The sequence below is a fragment of the Mya arenaria genome, chromosome 11, assembly GCF_026914265.1.
Source record: "Mya arenaria isolate MELC-2E11 chromosome 11, ASM2691426v1".
In the NCBI taxonomy this organism is placed as follows: domain Eukaryota; kingdom Metazoa; phylum Mollusca; class Bivalvia; order Myida; family Myidae; genus Mya; species Mya arenaria.
The window spans coordinates 46,346,590-46,364,593 of record NC_069132.1 but is presented as its reverse complement, the minus strand read 5'-3'; the positions used below and the strand labels follow the sequence as shown (position 1 = coordinate 46,364,593).

The following is an 18,004-nucleotide window of genomic DNA, read 5'->3' as shown; positions in this document are numbered from 1 at the left end:
CATGGAAATCATTTCTTTGAACACTTTTGAAAAAGCTACAACCAAGGAACATTCCTATGAAGTTTCATCAAAATTGTCCAAGCGGTTTAGGAGAAGAAGATGATTATAACCAATTGTTGACGCCAAACGACGGACGACAGACTTTGTGCTCAGGTGAGCTAAAAACACACCACGGAGACAACCTTCAAGTTGACACCGAGGAAGGACGGAAGATAAAAAACAACAACAGAACTTGAAACACATGTAGTACAAAATGTTATATGATAATTTACTGTTCAATAGCATTTGCAGAGATAAACATATAATTTTATGTTATATAATTATATGTCATTTCAACATAGCCAAACTAACGGAATGTTTTGACAACATTTAGGTATTCCCAATATAATTTTATGTATTTATCATTATTGTACAGCTAGATATTAATCACACTTACTTACAATACAAAGGAACTTGGCTAAGTTCTGAAGGTACAGTTTCATGTTCTTTTTCGTTCGAGTTCATAATTGTAATTTAGATACAAATGATAAAAGTCAGCATAATGCACAGAACACAAATCATTTAAAAGAAACTTGCCCCGAAAATACCAGAATTCAGTAATTGATATTTGTCGGAAATTTGGAAAAATTATTTGTATTATCAATTATATAAATGTCACATAAACGACTAAACAATAGGGTTACTATACTGCCATAAATTCATATTTGAAGTCATGATTAACTGAACATTGGCTAATTACCGATTTCCCTTAAAGAAACAATAGCGCACTTGCGAAACACTACCTGTGCGGGTACCTGCACGTGTGGGCTACGTTTTGTGTATTACGTCATCCATGTATGTGTACTTTGTAGTTTAGAATAGCATGTACGATTCCACACGGAAACTGATTCTTTGCGAATATCAGCCAGCCTATACGTAAACGCTTAAAGTGAAATGGTGCAAACGACTCTTAAACTCAGTGACAATGTTAACGTGTACGTGTAGCTATACAAGATACAAGTACGTGTACATGTGCGTTACAACCTCTTTATAGCCCTCAGTGTATACACGTCAAGCGCCATGTGTACACGAACGTGTTGCATACTTCTGTAAGGTGTACGCTCCAGATACGGAGTACAACGTAGTCAGGACACGTGATTAAAAGTAGGATTTAATATGTCACACGTGCTCGTTCAACGTGATGTTACACGTCCATGTCTATATACATGCAAATTACAAGTTCATGTACAAAAAGTGTTTCGCAACAATCCCTGACAAAACGCGAAGGCATGTGTAAATGCTAAGTTTCAAATTTTACAATACAACTACAACAGCAATTTCAATATTATATAATTATAATATAGAATGATAATTTGAGCAACAGTAAAAACATACACCGGTAAAATATGCCTTCAACAATGATCAGCCTGGAATTCTTTCTAAGGAAGAGATTTTTGCAAAAATCAAAAAGGCCGGAGACGCTTTACTGTCAGAAAATAAGTCATAAATGCCTTGCAATGTTACACCGGTTAAAAATCATTCATTTCATCTTGATTGTGAAGAAAAAGATATTAAGCTGATATATATCACAGTTCTGGTTATGTTTCTTGGGCAAAAACCAGTACTGAAGTCTTTGATATTAGACAAAAGGAACAAACTTCGTTCATTAACATTTAAACATTCATACAAACTTACCGTTTTAAACTACACATACAACAGTTCACAAATCGTGCTACACTACGTTTGATTATTATTAAGATTTACATTTCTTGTTCACTACAGCGGCTCCTTTTTCCTCATAATCCGCCTTGTAAATCCAACGATCTAACATAGCCTCTGAATTCGCAAAGCGGGACCCCCCGATCCACGCCGCGAACAGTTGCTGGTTCGGGATTTCTAGAACCTGCGCCCCTAGGCTGGCCGGTAGTGCACGATTCATTTCCATTTGTAGACGGGTCGTCATTCCTGGGAACAGTGTATTTCCGCCGGATAACAGTATATTTGTGCACGCCTCCCGACGGATTTCGGGATCACACATTTTCAATGTCCGACAAATTTGTTTGTGTAGTCCGGGGCAATTGCATCCAAACATTTCCGGAAAAAACAAACTCTCGCCAGCGTAGAGACGCTCTAAATTTAAAGATATTTGCTTACCGGAAGACAGCTCATATTTTCTTTCATACAGGTCTATAGATTTTGCCAACTTAAGGTCAGCATCGAAGTCTTCCGACACAAAACATAGCCTCTCCTTTATATCTTTAGCTACAGCAATAATATCTCCATTCAAATTATTGCACTCTTTATGTTTTTTCAGCATCTCAACAACATACCTAGTGACGTCATTTCCGGCATAGAACGTCTTAGGTATGGTTTGTCTTATCACGTGACCCTCGTGCACGACACTCGTATACGTACATCCATCCCCCGACTCGACAACGACGCCTGTTTCAAGGCCCGCGCTCAGTAATGACAGAGAAGACGTGTCTTTAAGGTAGAACGCGGGTACCTGGAAATTTTCGAACATAATTTCAGTCAATCTTTCGCGGAGGTAATTTGTGTTAATAGGAGATTCTGTCATAAGCACCGGATGTTCGCTCGGAGAGACGGCGAGTCGTTCCTTGAAGCAAAGGTCAAGGACGTCGACCATGGCCTCCCAATCCACCACGATTCCATGCTCCACCGGCGCTTCTATGACGTGGAGCGGACACGGCACCTCTGGGGAGTGACCTTCCGCCTCTAGGATGGAGTTCACCGCATCCATCAGCCCCGGCGGCAGCCCGGCTTGCTGAAATGCAAGTAAAAATGAAATATATTTTTACAGAGACTAAAAAGATGTCCCGGTTTGCATTGACCGCACCAAAAATGCCAGGACTAAAAAAAACATTCATCCCTGGAGGAATTTAAAAATAATAATACATATAAACCAGTCAATGAAAAGGGTCTAAATCGAGCCACTGCAAACAAACATTTTTAGTAAATAATGAATTAATATTTTAAACATGCAACAACCTGGCCTAGAATAACTTGTTATGTGAATTTAAAAACGTGACTTTATTTTTGAAATTTTAAAACCCATTGAAGTTCGATACATCTGGCCATGAAGGAACGACCATATATATCCCAATGCCATCATTTTGAAATGTCTGTTTGTAGTGATCGTCTCCCTAAATGTTCGTCTGGTGTGTTTTTAGGAAGGTCGTTCTCTTAATAAGCGTTAAGTCATCCCTTAGTCTAAGCAAAAACATGCATGACCTACTGATCTAACAAGAACAGTTCGGGTTACTGCTGTCAAACGTGTCATTAACAATATTCTCACTTAGTTTGGTTTAAAAAAGCCTTTTAGACGAAAAGTATTGAATATGAATTTCATTCGCTTTTGAAGTAGTATTTTATGTATTTTCCTGTGCAAAAACGCCTAAATGAAAAGACTCCGACGGCTTATTACCTCAAAGTCTTTGGCATGTTCTATCGGTTTGAATTCGTATTTATCTGGGTCCAAAATCCTGTCGGATTTACATGTATCCGGTTCTTTTTCCTGCAAAAGACAATCAAGCATATTCGTTTCAAGCTGTTGTCCGTTTTGATAAGCCAAGAAACAGTGCCCCTGCTTGTGATCGATCCCAGTACATGTATTGCTTTAGAAGCCAACATGCAACTGGTTAGGGGTTGTGGGTTCGAGCCGTACCAGGGGCACTTCCTATGACCACTGTTTTCTACTCAGGAAATGAAACGCTGACCAGTCAGAAAAGACGTTATTAGAGCCATGATACCTACCCTACCATCGGATCCTTCAGTAACTAGTTGCTCACAAACATTCATCGACGATTGAACATCAGGGCAAAAGTCGTTAAGTTTTACCGGGAGTTGTTCACATTTTATAGCTTCAGACAGCGAAAAAACTTTGATTTACATTGTTAAGAAACAGTCATGTGAAAGAAAATGCTATATTTTGACGCAAATCGTTATTAATGCTTTTGAAAATGATTTGTTTTACACGGATTTACAAGTGCTGTTTAAATGAGTTTCTACCAGCTTCAGTTTTGCGTTTTTCGTAAAAGTAATGTACATGAAGTTGGCTACCTTGCGAATGTGTCATGCTAACAGATTTTTGCTAATTTGAACTTCCATTCTGCAGAAAAAGCATTTGCGTTTTCATTGAATACAGAGCTAATCTCACGCCGCAATGCCGCCAATTTCACGCCATCGGACCGCCAACTTAAAACCACCAGGCCGCTTACTTTCAGTATATAACAAAGTAACACAATATTATACTTAAAATAACACAATATCATACGTAAAATAACACAATTTCAACAGGGTTTAAAGAAATTGTTGCCAACATTAAATCTGTGAATACGTCCCCTTAATAAATTATGAAACATACTAAATAATGAAATATGTATTTTCTTGAGTCTGCAGAAGAATCGTGGTCATTCTTGCTGGGAGAGATGTGTAATTTGCTGTTCAAGTCGGCAGCAAATATTGCCAATGTGATGGACACGGTAAGCAAGCGTTCATTATGTCCTTTCACAGTGAAGGTCTGAAACATTGTATATCGAGAACATTCCAAAGCCCTGTGACTACTGCTGATACTGGACTATGTTTGAGGACATGAACTAAAACAGGACAACTAGTTCAAATAAAATGAGCTTTGGTTGTCCGGTTAGCGCAGTGGTTAGCGAACTCGCTTCTCGCCTAGGCGACCTGGGTTCGATTTCCGGCATGGGCGCACGTGAGTTAGTTTGTGGTCACCGTCAAGCCAGACAAGTGGGTTTCCTCTGGGTACCCCGGTTTCCCCACATCATAAAACCACACGCTCGCGTAAAATCGTGCCAACGAGAGTGATTAATATAATGTTGTAACAACTTGTTTCACAATCGTTGAGATCTGTAATATTTCTGTTCGATGCTATTCTAAATCGGAAATCCGTTGAAAATAAGCGTCGTATGACGATTAGCTTTTGGACCTAAAACAACAACAATTACGGTGTCCAATTATTTTTGGAATTTGGAATAGCATATTGTGTTTTACAGAAAGTAAGAATGGGTTTTAATTTTTGGGATGTTTAGAAAAAGTATCATACTGGACGTAAGAAAAAAATCGGAGCTAAACATAAAAATAGGATCATCTAAATGTGATGATGTTTCAAACATAATAAGGCTGCACTTTAAAGCTCACTTAAATCGACAGAAGGGTTTTTGCTTTACCAATAAATCATTTTTCGCATAGTTTGATAGGTTTTCGGATCTTGGTTCGATGCTAAATAAAATTAACTAGTCGCTATTGCCTAGTAACATTAAAGCATTACACGGAAGATATATATGCCAGGGTTAGTAATTATTTACGGCAGCTATTACTTCCAAACCTTGCTAGTTCAGCTTCCAGCCGCTTACATAAAATCAAAGTGAAAATGAAAAAAAGACAATAAGCACATTTGAAACTACAAGTAAGGTTGTACTTTTATGCTTCACCTGTTTAAGACCGAAGATAAATATTCAGAAAGCCTTCAGAAATGCATATCTTTACAACCGCGACCTTCAATAGAGCAATTAAATTTGTGTGCAATGTTACGCCTTTATATGCTTGTTTGATTAAACAAAAATCGATACAATGAGCAATAAATATACGCACTACTTGAGACCTTGGAAAATGCTCACATGTACTTAAAGCGAAACCCGGAACAAAATAGTGAATATATCTCCTGTTTTGTAGTCGAATGAATGAACAAAATGACTATGCTGAAATTAAAGCTTTTTAAGCTGTTTTCACTGCCTGGTTAATTTTGTTTCCTGATTGGGAAATAACTTAATAAGTGTTAATCAGGAAACATGTACTATCCCATTTAGATGTACTTTCCTTACCTTACAGACAAGGTCTGGACACACGATTAAAGGCTGCTCGTCACCCGCAAATCCAGCTTTAAGGGTTTCTGACCCAGGGTCAATGACAAGAGGCACCAGGGATGACATATCGTGTCTTAGTCCTGTCACCATTGTATTCATGTACTTCCACCTTTCACTACGTCCTGAATGTTAACACACACAGTATGAAAGATTGTATTTTATTACAGTGTTATATCTTCATGAATTTATGAGATCGGTATAAAGTACCGAAATTTAGACAAAAATATAATTAAGCAACCCAAACAAATTCAGTCCCAATTATAAACAGCATAGTGATTTACTTAAAGAAATCCAGTACATACCTGTTATGTAAAACTACACAAAAACGTCTAACTTGAGACACTAACATACCTGCTGTTTATGGAAATAAATTAGCAACTTTTGTTGTCATGGAAATCCGGATGTTGCAAATCAATCGAGAAACATTTTTTCATTTAGCATTGCAGTTTTCATTGATAGTCCATTCCTTGAACAGTTGTTTGGTTCATATAACAATCTGTGACGAGTCTTAATGCAATGGCCATGATGGGCAGATTTTGACAGCCATTTTGAATCATTAGTAACACTTGCATAATATCAATTAGCTTAAGCAACATACTAATATAAAATGGCACAGGTAATAACAAAGCAACATTTCATACCCAAATTGTAATTCCGCTTTATATTCCTGATATATTAACTTCAGTTTCACGTTGATTGGAATGTACCAGTAACCTACATGTTTGACATAGTTCTATTTTTAATTTGGGAAACACAATCAGCTATAAATAGGCAGGATACAAACCACCAATACTCACGCTATTTAATACATAATTTGAATGCTTGCAATTTTTTGACATAATATTGTATAAAAGGTGATTATGCAAATGTCAAAATACTTTTTTTTTTCTTATTTTCAGTACGATTGCGCTTATTTCTATCCGTTTTCGCCATTAAAACTAACATAATTCTGAGAGAGCACCAAGCATTAACATGTTAACTACACCTGGGATGATTCCGTATAAATATGAAATCGAGGCTACGCTGATGCCATCGTTTACACGCCTTATCAATATTCTTGGAACTCAATAGCATAGAGATGCCTAACCGACCGCCTATGCGCCCATTAAAATGTCTGAAACTCGTGAAAATTATGACTTTTTCAGACGGAATAGAACGTCTGCGATCCGGACACGTGTCTTTAAACGTGAAAAACGTGACATTCGGAATTCCTACTGTTGCGTGCCAATGTGCCACGCAAGTTCAAGGTACGATTCAACGCTGCATTTTCATCGTTTTCCAAGCGACCCGACGGTGAAATTACAATGGATAGAGAACATCACGAGAAATGGACGTTGTCCTATGAAGGTATGTATATATATATATATATATATGTATGTATGTATGTTTAGCTGTCTGTCTGTTTCTTATACTGTCTTGTACGTCTGTCTCTCTGTCTGTTTGTCTGTCGGTGTGTCCGTCTGTTTGTCTGTCTGTGTGTCTGTATGTTTGTCTGTCTGTAGGTATGTTTGTATGTACGTATGCATCATATGACTATTGGCATACATATTTAGATATTAGAGCCGGTTTTAGTGTCCACGCCTTCTCTCGCGAACAGTTCAGTTAATTATTCAGAGGTAGCCATTTCCCAAATGAGACCAAATAATAGTAGCAGAGTTTTTATCGCTCATCTTTTTGTGGATGGGGCCATGGGATAAAGCGACACGATACATTAATTTGTGGAACTGTCTGTGAAATATATTTATAGTTTCTTAGAACAAAGGAGCTGTTGTATTTATAGTTTCTTGGACAACAGGAGCTAATTAAGCGAATTTTACCGAAGTAATCAACATTCATTATACACGTGTAGGTCATTATATACGTACGTACTCTCTAGGTACGCAAGTACATAACCTTTTCACAACCTTGAACCATTTTATCATTATCAGATAAAGTTTGAGTTTTGTAATTGTTATTTAGACGAAAAACTACTTGCACCATGACTATAAAAATGTAATCAAATGTGCATGCATCAATATCTAAGGGTTCACCTTGGTGCAGCGCGTGCCATAGGATTTCTGGATGGACAGACGGAAACTAGAGCAAAGTTTTATAGCCCCTTTTAAAAGCATACAATAAGTTTATGGATTATTTGTTGCCATGAGCACCCCCCAATTTCTCAAAACTGCTTATGCGGATAACAGGCTTAAGTACAATATTTCAATAAACCTAATTAAATACTTAAATTTGATTTTGATAATTGAAAACTGGTTTCTTGAGATTATCATAGAGATAATTACTATTTTTAAGTCTAAGCTAAATTCTGTTATAAGAGACTGAAGAAGTTTCGAGAAAATGGGACCAGGTATCTTAGTCAATAATAGTAACATGAACTGTTTTCTAATTCAGATAATCGACTCTTCCATAATCTGCTCGAAGCACTTCACAGAAGACGACTACTGCAATTGGACGCCCGTCCGCAAGCGCCTAAATAAAGGGGCCGTCCCTACAGTGTTCGCGGCCCCACCTGAGGACGGTGGCCCCTTGAGCGACATGCGGCCCTGGCCCATTCGGCGCGCGAGACGGAGAAGCAGAAAGCTGATAGAGTCTGAGGCTTCTTATAACGCCGAAAGGTACGTTATCCAAGTTGGCATATACTTAAAGACAGCATTTCTGAACTGTTTGCTTTAGTTCAATATAACTTATGATAACAACATACTATTCCATATAAAACTCGCAGTCCGTTCTTTGTAACAATGAAAAAAAACCATGTACACAGCTTTTAATTTTATATAGTTTCTGAAGACTTTTTCTTTGAAAAACAGTCGAGCTTTCATCAAATTTTAAAAGTCTGCCCCGTCGATATGCAACTATGGGTGTCCAGGATATGTTTTAAAGCTGCACTCTCACAGATGGACAGTTGTTACCCTTTGTAAATAAAAATATCAGAATCAGCTGATGTTGGCATCAATTCAGTCACACAAGATACCTCACAATCGAACTGATCTCAATCGCTTGGTAAACTGCTGAAAAAATCTTAAAGCATTAGTAACGGTTCTTTCAGCCTTAGAACAATAATGTTCGAACCGTGATAAATATGAAAACTGCGATCTGCTCTTTTTTCAGCAGTCTTATATCACTGGTTTCGAGACATTACTCATTTAAAGACAAAAAATGAAAAAGTTGTCAAAAAAATCATTCTGTGAGTGTACAGCTTTAATTAAGTCCGAAACCATAAATCATGTTCGTAAATAGTGTAAGGGAGATAACAAGAAAGTCCAACATAAGAATGTATGTGTTCGATTACAATTGAATTATCTATCGCAAAGGCAAGTTTAAAAATTCTGCTGGTCACATGTAGAAAAGACATCTGTTTTGCCTTTAATTTCAAAAGGTTGCAATGTTTAAATATCGGCTACCCAAAAAACACACACACATGTGGATCTACTTTGACAAACCTTTTAAGCCTGAAGTACATGCTGAAAGGAGGATCATGTTTTGGGATAAAACACTTTTGCACAAAGTACATGAAAATGGTTGAATCACTAAAATTAAAATTGCAAACATATTAATATGTCGAACATAAGAAATGTTTGCCGTATTTTTCAAAGGCGCAAAATATAGGTTGACATTTTTTTCTTTGTTTATTTTTAATGTATTATCATGTTTAACTTATTTGATCTAAACAAAAAAAGGCACAACTAAAAAATACTAGCGATATTTTGACGTTCTTTTAACTGGGGAATTTGTGGCCACGTTGCTATGAATTGAAAAAAAAAAAAACAATTATAAAGGTTTTTATTTTTTGCTTCAGCCTATATTGTGCGTTAAGATAAGACCCAATTCACTGAAGCTAAAGCCGTTTTTTTTCTGGCAGTGTCTCTTTAGCATACGTTAAACGAGTTCTTCTATTGTGTAACTTTTCAAGCATTTATTTATATATTCTTCACATTTCTTTTCGTTGATTCCTATACTTTATGGTACATGTAAAAGGATAATACGTGAACATGACTCATATTAATAAACAGCAACTGACATTCTGCTTATTATTTTGCCTTTTTTTAATTAACTACGAATCAGAGATGTAATAAAAAATGTAATTGTGCGACAGTGATTTTGCTAAACTTCTCGAAAGTTTTTATTATCGATTTCCTCTCTCAATAAACGCCAAAACTCACCATTTGCAATCTACGCTATGAACATACTTTTGTGCTGCACATCAAATTGGCACTAGCTACGCCCCTGACAGTTACTCAGTTGAACAGAATTTTGTAAATCGAAGCCAAATTGTCAATCTTGTTAATAACGTTTTTGGGCAATTTTTTTTATTTTTTTAAATATTTGAGCTGTTAATGATGTAATATCATTAAAACAAACATTTTGTTTACAATGCCCACAATTTATTTTATTTTCACATTTCGCCAAAGAAAAATGTCCAACACCGACCCTGTAAAACGTGATCTAGTCCCTGCAATAAACGTTCTATGAAGTAAGTTAACTTCAATCCATTTGTCTTCAGAAACGATGTCAGCAATTTGGAGAAAATGCAACTTAATACATCGTCATCAAACTCCACATGTCGACCGGAAGTGACAGACGTGCACGTGAGCCCATATACTGTACATCCGTTACCAAGGCAATTTGTGATGAATACATGTACGTCTTCTGACCTTGGAGATGCTACTACGATGAAGGACGGGAATGAAGCACCAAATGCATGTAATAATGAAGATATTGATACGTACGTGGCTGGTAAACTTACTCACGTCACCAAGGTCAATGACGAAGATGCCAAAACAAGACTATGTAAAACTGAAGACAGTGATAAATGCATTGCTAATTACCTTGATGGTATTTCCAAGATCAAGGTTAAATATGCTGAAGCAAATCTGTGTAAAAATGACGTCATTGATTCTCGTCCTGAAGACAATCACGGTACTGATGTCACCTTACATGCACGTGAAAAATACAGAGATGAATATATCACACAGCGCAGCGTTACCAGCTGTAGAAGACGTGATAACTGTGAGGAACCTACTTCTGTTGATTTCGAGCAACTGCGTTCAGCTTTCACTTTAAAACACGAACAGAAGACAGAATCTGAATCCAACGAACTGGAACTTCGAAAAAAGAAATGCCTCGAGAGCCATATAAGTAAAATTTGGAACAAGCACGAGTTAAAATAAAATATTTCAGGTATTGTTATGGTTACCGTTCTAGCTAAAGCGGGATGTTCGTTAACGCCGTGGGACAGATTTTTAAATCAGTAAAAAATAAATTTCGGCCGTCAACCCGGAGCTTTTTCGACTTGAGACTCATGAAGCACCCTCCACTCCAAGGGAGTTCTATAAGCCTCCATGGTCTAGGCGTGGGATTTGCAAATAAAGCAATGTTTTAAATTCGCGCGTGTGTCCTCGATCCCTCGTAATAGGGGAAAACATGTATATGTGCTTATACTTAGCATAAATGAGAATTCCTGACTAAATGTCTTTAAGTTCTGATAATTATAAATACATAAAGACCAAAGTCGCCTTTCTTCTAAAAACTTTGTCAATGATACCATTGAGAATACGCTGTCCATGCATATAATGAAGTTTGAAGTTAAACGATATTTTGACATCTATTATTACGGTGATTTTAGAGTTGTAGGCTGTGTCATTTTTCAAAGATTAAAACCGCCGCACGAGTGTTAGAGATAATGTTATGATCATATTTATCAAGTATTTGTCATTTCCAAATTGATAATGCTTTTAAGCAAGTATGAGCCGAAACTTGTCATTACTTAAGTTAGAAATATTTAGTAAATATTATAGAAAAAACTTGGTTACCTATAAAGGTTAATCGAAGTGGATTAGGAATAAATCCGAATTATGTCTGAACGGATTATTACTAAGTAAACGTTTCAGTTTTAAAAGTTTACATTCTATCACCATTAAACAGTAGCATTGTGACTTCTTAGTTCCTTCAATCATAATTCCCTCAGTCTTTTCATCGGGGAGTTTATGTTTCCTTTGTCGCGAAACACTTCTGTGAAATACGACTGTAGGAGAGACATATACCATTTTTATGGTAATTTTTCATTGACACTTGGGATAGTTCTACAGCGATAGTGATCTAATGACAATATCCTATTAAAAAGTCAATATCTTTGCTACTTGCTCACTCAGATCTGGATATATCAACTTATTTTCCATAGCATATATCGGGAAGTCAGGCAAGATGACGGACTCCAGTCTGAGATATTTTGTTGCAATTTCTGAAAACAAACGAAAGGAAATGGAATTACGCAACCAAGAATCAAAAATTGACGATTTGAAGAAAAAGATGTTAACAAAATACTGGAAAGACAAAATTGGAGTGTTTGACGAAATGATTCGCTTGAATGTTAAGACACCAACGTACAAAACTGATCGTACGAAAGGAAGCGAAGATGGTCAGTCTACAACGATGTCGCTGGGACCAATGAATATAGATTCGAAACTGCTAAGCAGCAGACCCGTAACCCTTCAAAAAGGGAACAAACCAGGGACTCGGATTGAACCAATCATTAACATTGAGGGAACTGACGCGGTTTGTTACCCAAATAAGGAGGCCAAAAGGGGTCGCCGGGTCGGCCTTAATCAACAGATATTAAGGCGAATAGAACAGTGTAAGACTTTGGAGGATAGCATTGCCTCCATTAGGTGTAAAAGCGCGCGGAGGGCTGTTTCCGACGATAGTTTCCGGAATAACTGGTTAGACGCACAACGACCCCAAACGGCTCCTGGCTTGTCAAAGAACGGAGGTCGGAAGGATCGGAAAAAGCGACCGGATACGGGCAAGTCGGAGTCAAGCGACGTCGTACGTCGACCTTCGACCACTGCCAGCTCCTACCGTCGGGAAGGATTTATTACGTCAACGCCAGAACAAAAACGTCCATCGACGTCGGTTTCTTTCCGCATAGATTCCGACTGTACTTGACGTTTGATAAATTGGAATTATTTCGTGTTTAATTAAGTGCTCTTGTTTGACGTCGTGTGTTACGTCTTATTAAACCTCTGCATGTTTAAAGGTGATACTGGTTGTAAATAGCGTGTCATTTAGGTACAATATCTACCTAATGTGTGTAAATATTCAAAATATTATTTACATATGTATTCTAGTCACATTTTATAACCATAATAGTCTATTATCATATTATTGTACAAAACTAAATATATTCTAAATCAAACTACTTGATTGGTTGTTACTTCGCTACCTTCCTTAACTATTTTGACCTAACCATTGACTGTGAACTTATAATCATTTTTGAGAGATGATTAATTTCGGGGATTTCCTTGCTGAGTTTTAAAATACTTGTCAATGAGTGTGATTAATTCTTAATCATATAAATACTCGTCATGTAAGTTTCGATAATCCTTACAGAGTGTTTATGCCTTAAGATTATCCTAATCCGGATCGTGAGTCGACATAGACATATTTGTTGGTCTATGCTGGAACATAAACAACTGAAGATACATGTTTTCTTCCTATTGACCGTATTCAGAATGTTTTGAAGAAAGCAAATGTGTTGTAAAGCGCAACAAATATCAAGACATAGATTAATATATGCATGTTATTTCATTTAACCTTATACATCTCAATACTTAAGAGAAGGAGCAGGACGAGACAATTTGGTTAAATTAACAATTCAAAGGCATAACTTCAGCGATCTGATTTGTTATCGGTTGAGATACTAGCAGCGTATACCCGCCAAACATTCCCACCAAGTTTGGTAAACATTTGACATGCTTTATGTAATACTGCTTTCAACAGTAAATCTAGTCGTAACAACTTTGCCTTTCTTTATAGGCGAGTTGTCACCCTTGAGCAATTGAGCATAACCGATAAGCCGATTCCCTGAATGTTACCATACTAAGATACTGATATGGTCCTCCGCAAACTGCGTTATTCACAAATGTCGCACTGTTTGTTCATAACGAATACTGCGCAAAATGTCCAAACAATCGCCCGCCTTCATTGTATGACCGCTCACAACGCAACTTCTTGTCTACGTACCGCATGCACATGACGTAATAGTAACTTTAGTCCACTTTGTACTAGATCAGTTTCTCAGTAATCAGCAGACCACGGGGGATGATCCTATTGATGCAAAAATATTTCAGACCGCATACAACATAGTTCCTTGTCTACGTTACCGCATTTACGACGTCTGTTGTGGTAACGGTATTCCGTTTAGCATGTTCAACGTACGTTACCGTGTCATGCTGTACGTTTGTCAAAAACGTCAGCAGAATTATATATATCTCCTCGGAAACGAGACCGTTAATATGTTTGACACCGCGACGCCGTGCCAGACGTCCTGGCCCCAATTTCTCGAAACTTCTTAAGTCCCTTATAAAAGGATTAAGCAAATCTCACTATTATTGCTTCACTATAATTTGTGTAAAATTTGCTTCTCTTTTTTAAGATTTTAGATTTTTAAATAGGAATTATGTTTATGATAATCATAATAAGCAATTTTTCACATCGAAATCAAATTTATGTATTTGGGCGAGGTGAAATAAGCTGAAGGTGTTTCGAGAAATTGGGACCTGATGGTCGGCTTCCTCAGTGTACGGAAAAGGGCGCTTCCTCCGCATGGCTGTACAGGAGATTCCTAGGCCCCCGTAACCCAACGAGACCTTTACCTCCGAGACATTTATGGTTGCCTCCCATTATTCAAAAGAAAAATATTTCTAGTATTTGTATCCAAATTAGTCCATGTTACTACCGTTCTTTCCAGTATCAGTTTAATTGGTTTTAAGATGTGAGGTACAAGTCTGAACTTAGAAGTGTCATAACCCTTCCAAAATGACGATTTAGAACCGGGTAACTTGGCAAATTAATTTGTCTTCATGTTTCCAAGACGATTACCAAACATACAGAATTATAGATATCTATAGATGAAGCTGTGCCGTTCAAGGAAATGTGTGTAAACCCTTTTAAAACCCTTCTAAACCTCTATAGACGAAACCAGGCAACCACATTCCAACAAAGGCAAATGGATGATTATGTATGTATGCTAGAAACACAAGAGATCCGCCTGTTTCTAAGTCTATATGAGGGCAGGACATTGTCAACGTGTGTATTGTCACCAAAAGCATGTGCACCTTGAAGAAATGAAAAAAATGCCTTTGTAAACTCCTATTTCGGTATACTGTTTATATACAGTTAAATAGCACTTCAAATGGCACAACGCGTCTCGTAGACATGAAGACACCACCTGATGTTGGGATTCAACCAGAAGTCACACGGTGAGAGGTCTAGACTGTACGTTGAAAGTTGCAAAATTAAACGTTGTGATGTTACAGATATTTTGTAACCATTGTTACAGATATGTTGTGGTCGTGTTAGTTGTCATTGCGCATTCCGGGTATTGTAGTAGTCAATTACATGAGAAAGAGCACGATACCTATAACAATCCTGCTGCAATGCAGTCGATGTTAAGAAGAGCGTGCATGGCCCGCCCGACACTCCTGGTGGGCATAAATATCACAGGACGCTAGTCATTTCCAACCAACGTGCGTAACCTTGCAGATAGTTTTCCTGTAACATCAAATACACCACTAACGAATTTATCCCGGCTATGCTTCTTATTGCTTCCGCTGTAAGAAGAGTATCTTGCTCTACCAGTGGTTTGAGAGCATCAGCATTTCGCTATATATATATTGTCTAGATTGTCATTACTAATAAAACGCTCTTTTAAGTTTCATGAAAACATAACCCACAACAGACCTCATAACAATAACATTAAACATTTAAATGAAATGAGAAAAAAACTATCATTTTTACATGGTTCTAAATTGTGTTAACATTAATTTTCAACAAGAGCATCTGGTTTGAGCTAGACTGCACAACAAAATGACACTGGTTTGAGCCAGATTGCACAACAGGCGGACACTGGTTTGAGCCAGGCTGCACAACAAGATGATACTGGTTTGAGCCAGACTGCGCAATAAAATGACACTGGTTTGAGCCAAAATGCACAACAAGTGGACACTGGTTTGAGCCAGACTGCACAACAAGATGACACTGGTGTGAGTCCAGCTGCACACCAAGATGACACTGGTTTGAGCCAGATTGCACACCAAGATGACACTGGTTTGAGCCAGACTGCACAACAAGATGTCACTGGTTTGAGCCAGAATGCACAACAAGATGACACTGGTTTGAGTTAGACTGCACAACAAGATGACACTGGTTTGAGCCAGAATGCACAAGAGGACACTGGTTTGAGCCAGACTGCACAACAAGATGACACTGGTTTGAGCCAGACTGCACAACAAGATGACACTGGTTTGAGCCAGACTGCACAACAAGATGTCACTGGTTTGAGCCAGACTGCACAACAAGATGACACTGGTTTGAGCCAGACTGCCCAACAAGATGACACTGGTTTGAGCCAGAATGCACAACAAGATGACACTGGTTTGAGCCAGACTGCACAACAAGATGTCACTGGTTTGAGCCAGACTGCACAACAAGATGACACTGGTTTGAGCCAGACTGCACAACAAGATGACACTGGTTTGAGCCAGACTGCACAGCAAGATGACACTGGTTTGAGCCAGACTGCACAACAAGATGTCACTGGTTTGAGCCAGACTGCACAACAAGATGAAACTGGTTTGAGCCAGAATGCACAATAAGAGGACACTGGTGTGAGCCAGATTGCACAACAAGATGACACTGGTTATGTCCAGACTGCACAACAAGAAGACACTTGTTTGAGCTAGACTGCACAACAAGATGACACTGGTGTGAGCCCAACTGCACACCAAGATGACACTGGTTTGAGCCAGATTGCACACCAAGATGACACTGGTTTGAGCCAGATTGCACAACAAGAGGACACTGGTTTCAGCCCAACTGCACAACAAGATGACACTGGTTTGAACCCCACTGCACAACAAGATGACACTGGTTTGAGCCCGACTGCACAACAAGATGACACTGGTTTGAACCCAACTGCACAACAAGATGACACTGGTTTGAGCCCAACTGCACAACAAGATGACACTGGTTTGAACCCAACTGCACAACAAGATGACACTGGTTTGAGCCCAACTGCACAACAAGATGACACTGGTTTGAACCCAACTGCACAACAAGATGACACTGGTTTGAGCCCGACTGCACAACAAGATAACACTGGTTTGGGCCCGACTGCACAACAAGATGACACTGGTTTGAGCCAGGCTGCACAACAAGATGACACTGGTTTGAGCCAGACTGCACAACAAGATGACACTGGTTTGAGTCAGACTGCACAACAAGATGACACTGGTTTGAGTCAGACTGCACAACAAGATGACACTGGTTTGAGCCAGACTGCACAACAAGATGACACTGGTTTGAGTCAGACTGCACAACAAGATGACACTGGTTTGAGCCAGACTGCACACCAAGATGTCACTGGTTTGAGCCAGACTGCTCAACAAGATAACACTGGTTTGAGCCAAACTGCACAACAAGATGATACTGGTTTGAGTCAGATTGCACAACAAGATGACACTGGTTATGGCCAGACTACACAACAAGATGACACCGGTTGCCAGACTGATCAACAAGATGACACTGGTTTGAGCCAGATTGCACAACAAGATGACACTGGTTTGAGCAAGATTGCACAAGAGGACACTGGTTTGAGCCAGAATGCACCATCAGATGACACTGGTTTGAGCCAGAATGCACAAGAGGACACGGGTTTCTGCCCAACTGCACACCAAGATGACACTGGCTTGAGCCCAACTGCACACCAAGATGACACTGGTTTGAGCCAGATTGCACACCAAGATGACACTGATTTGAGCCTAACTGCACACCAAGATGATACTGGTTTGAGCCCAACTGCACAACAAGATGACACTGGTTTGAGTCAGACTGCACAACAAAATGACACTGGTTAGACCAGACTGCATAACAAGATGACACTGGTTTAGGTCAGACTGCACAACAAAATGACACTGGTTTGAGCCAGACTGCATAACAAAATGACACTGGTTTGAGACAGACTGCACAACAAGATGACACTGGTTCGAGACAGACTGCATAACAAAATGACACTGGTTTGAGCCAGATTGCACATTAGAAGGACACTGTTTTGAGTCAGATTGCACACC

The 18,004-nt window shown here is 38.6% G+C and overlaps 4 protein-coding genes across 6 annotated transcripts; 3 read left to right on the top strand and 1 right to left on the bottom strand.

Moving 5' to 3' along the window:
* Nucleotides 1-232: 232 nt before the first annotated feature.
* LOC128209992 (actin-3-like) lies at nucleotides 233-6,623 on the bottom strand. Of its 3 annotated transcripts, none has more exons than XM_052914277.1 (4): nucleotides 6,524-6,623; nucleotides 5,841-6,004; nucleotides 3,425-3,514; nucleotides 233-2,764 (listed from the first exon to the last, which is right to left on the bottom strand). In XM_052914277.1, exons 2-4 carry the CDS (start codon nucleotides 5,979-5,981, stop codon nucleotides 1,733-1,735), a joined length of 1,263 nt encoding a protein of 420 aa, XP_052770237.1. In that variant the 5' UTR covers nucleotides 5,982-6,004; nucleotides 6,524-6,623; the 3' UTR covers nucleotides 233-1,732. The 3 variants fall into 3 exon arrangements, with proteins under 3 accessions (XP_052770237.1, XP_052770238.1, XP_052770239.1); XM_052914278.1 differs by lacking the exon at nucleotides 6,524-6,623 and adding an exon at nucleotides 6,234-6,497; XM_052914279.1 differs by lacking the exons at nucleotides 3,425-3,514; nucleotides 6,524-6,623 and adding an exon at nucleotides 6,234-6,497.
* A 424-nt stretch (nucleotides 6,624-7,047) lies between these two features.
* LOC128209498 (uncharacterized) lies at nucleotides 7,048-12,010 on the top strand. Its single transcript, XM_052913545.1, has 3 exons — nucleotides 7,048-7,229; nucleotides 8,271-8,494; nucleotides 10,381-12,010. Exons 1-3 carry the CDS (start codon nucleotides 7,110-7,112, stop codon nucleotides 11,045-11,047), a joined length of 1,011 nt encoding a protein of 336 aa, XP_052769505.1. The 5' UTR covers nucleotides 7,048-7,109; the 3' UTR covers nucleotides 11,048-12,010.
* Nucleotides 11,997-13,045, top strand: LOC128208586 (uncharacterized; the record flags this gene model as incomplete). Its single annotated transcript, XM_052912141.1, has 1 exon — nucleotides 11,997-13,045. A coding segment is annotated over one exon (825 nt), but the record flags the coding sequence as incomplete, so codon positions are not given.
* A 2,047-nt stretch (nucleotides 13,046-15,092) lies between these two features.
* LOC128208584 (protein starmaker-like) lies at nucleotides 15,093-17,791 on the top strand. Its single transcript, XM_052912140.1, has 3 exons — nucleotides 15,093-15,136; nucleotides 16,090-16,508; nucleotides 16,632-17,791. Exons 1-3 carry the CDS (start codon nucleotides 15,093-15,095, stop codon nucleotides 17,789-17,791), a joined length of 1,623 nt encoding a protein of 540 aa, XP_052768100.1.
* Nucleotides 17,792-18,004: the final 213 nt, after the last annotated feature.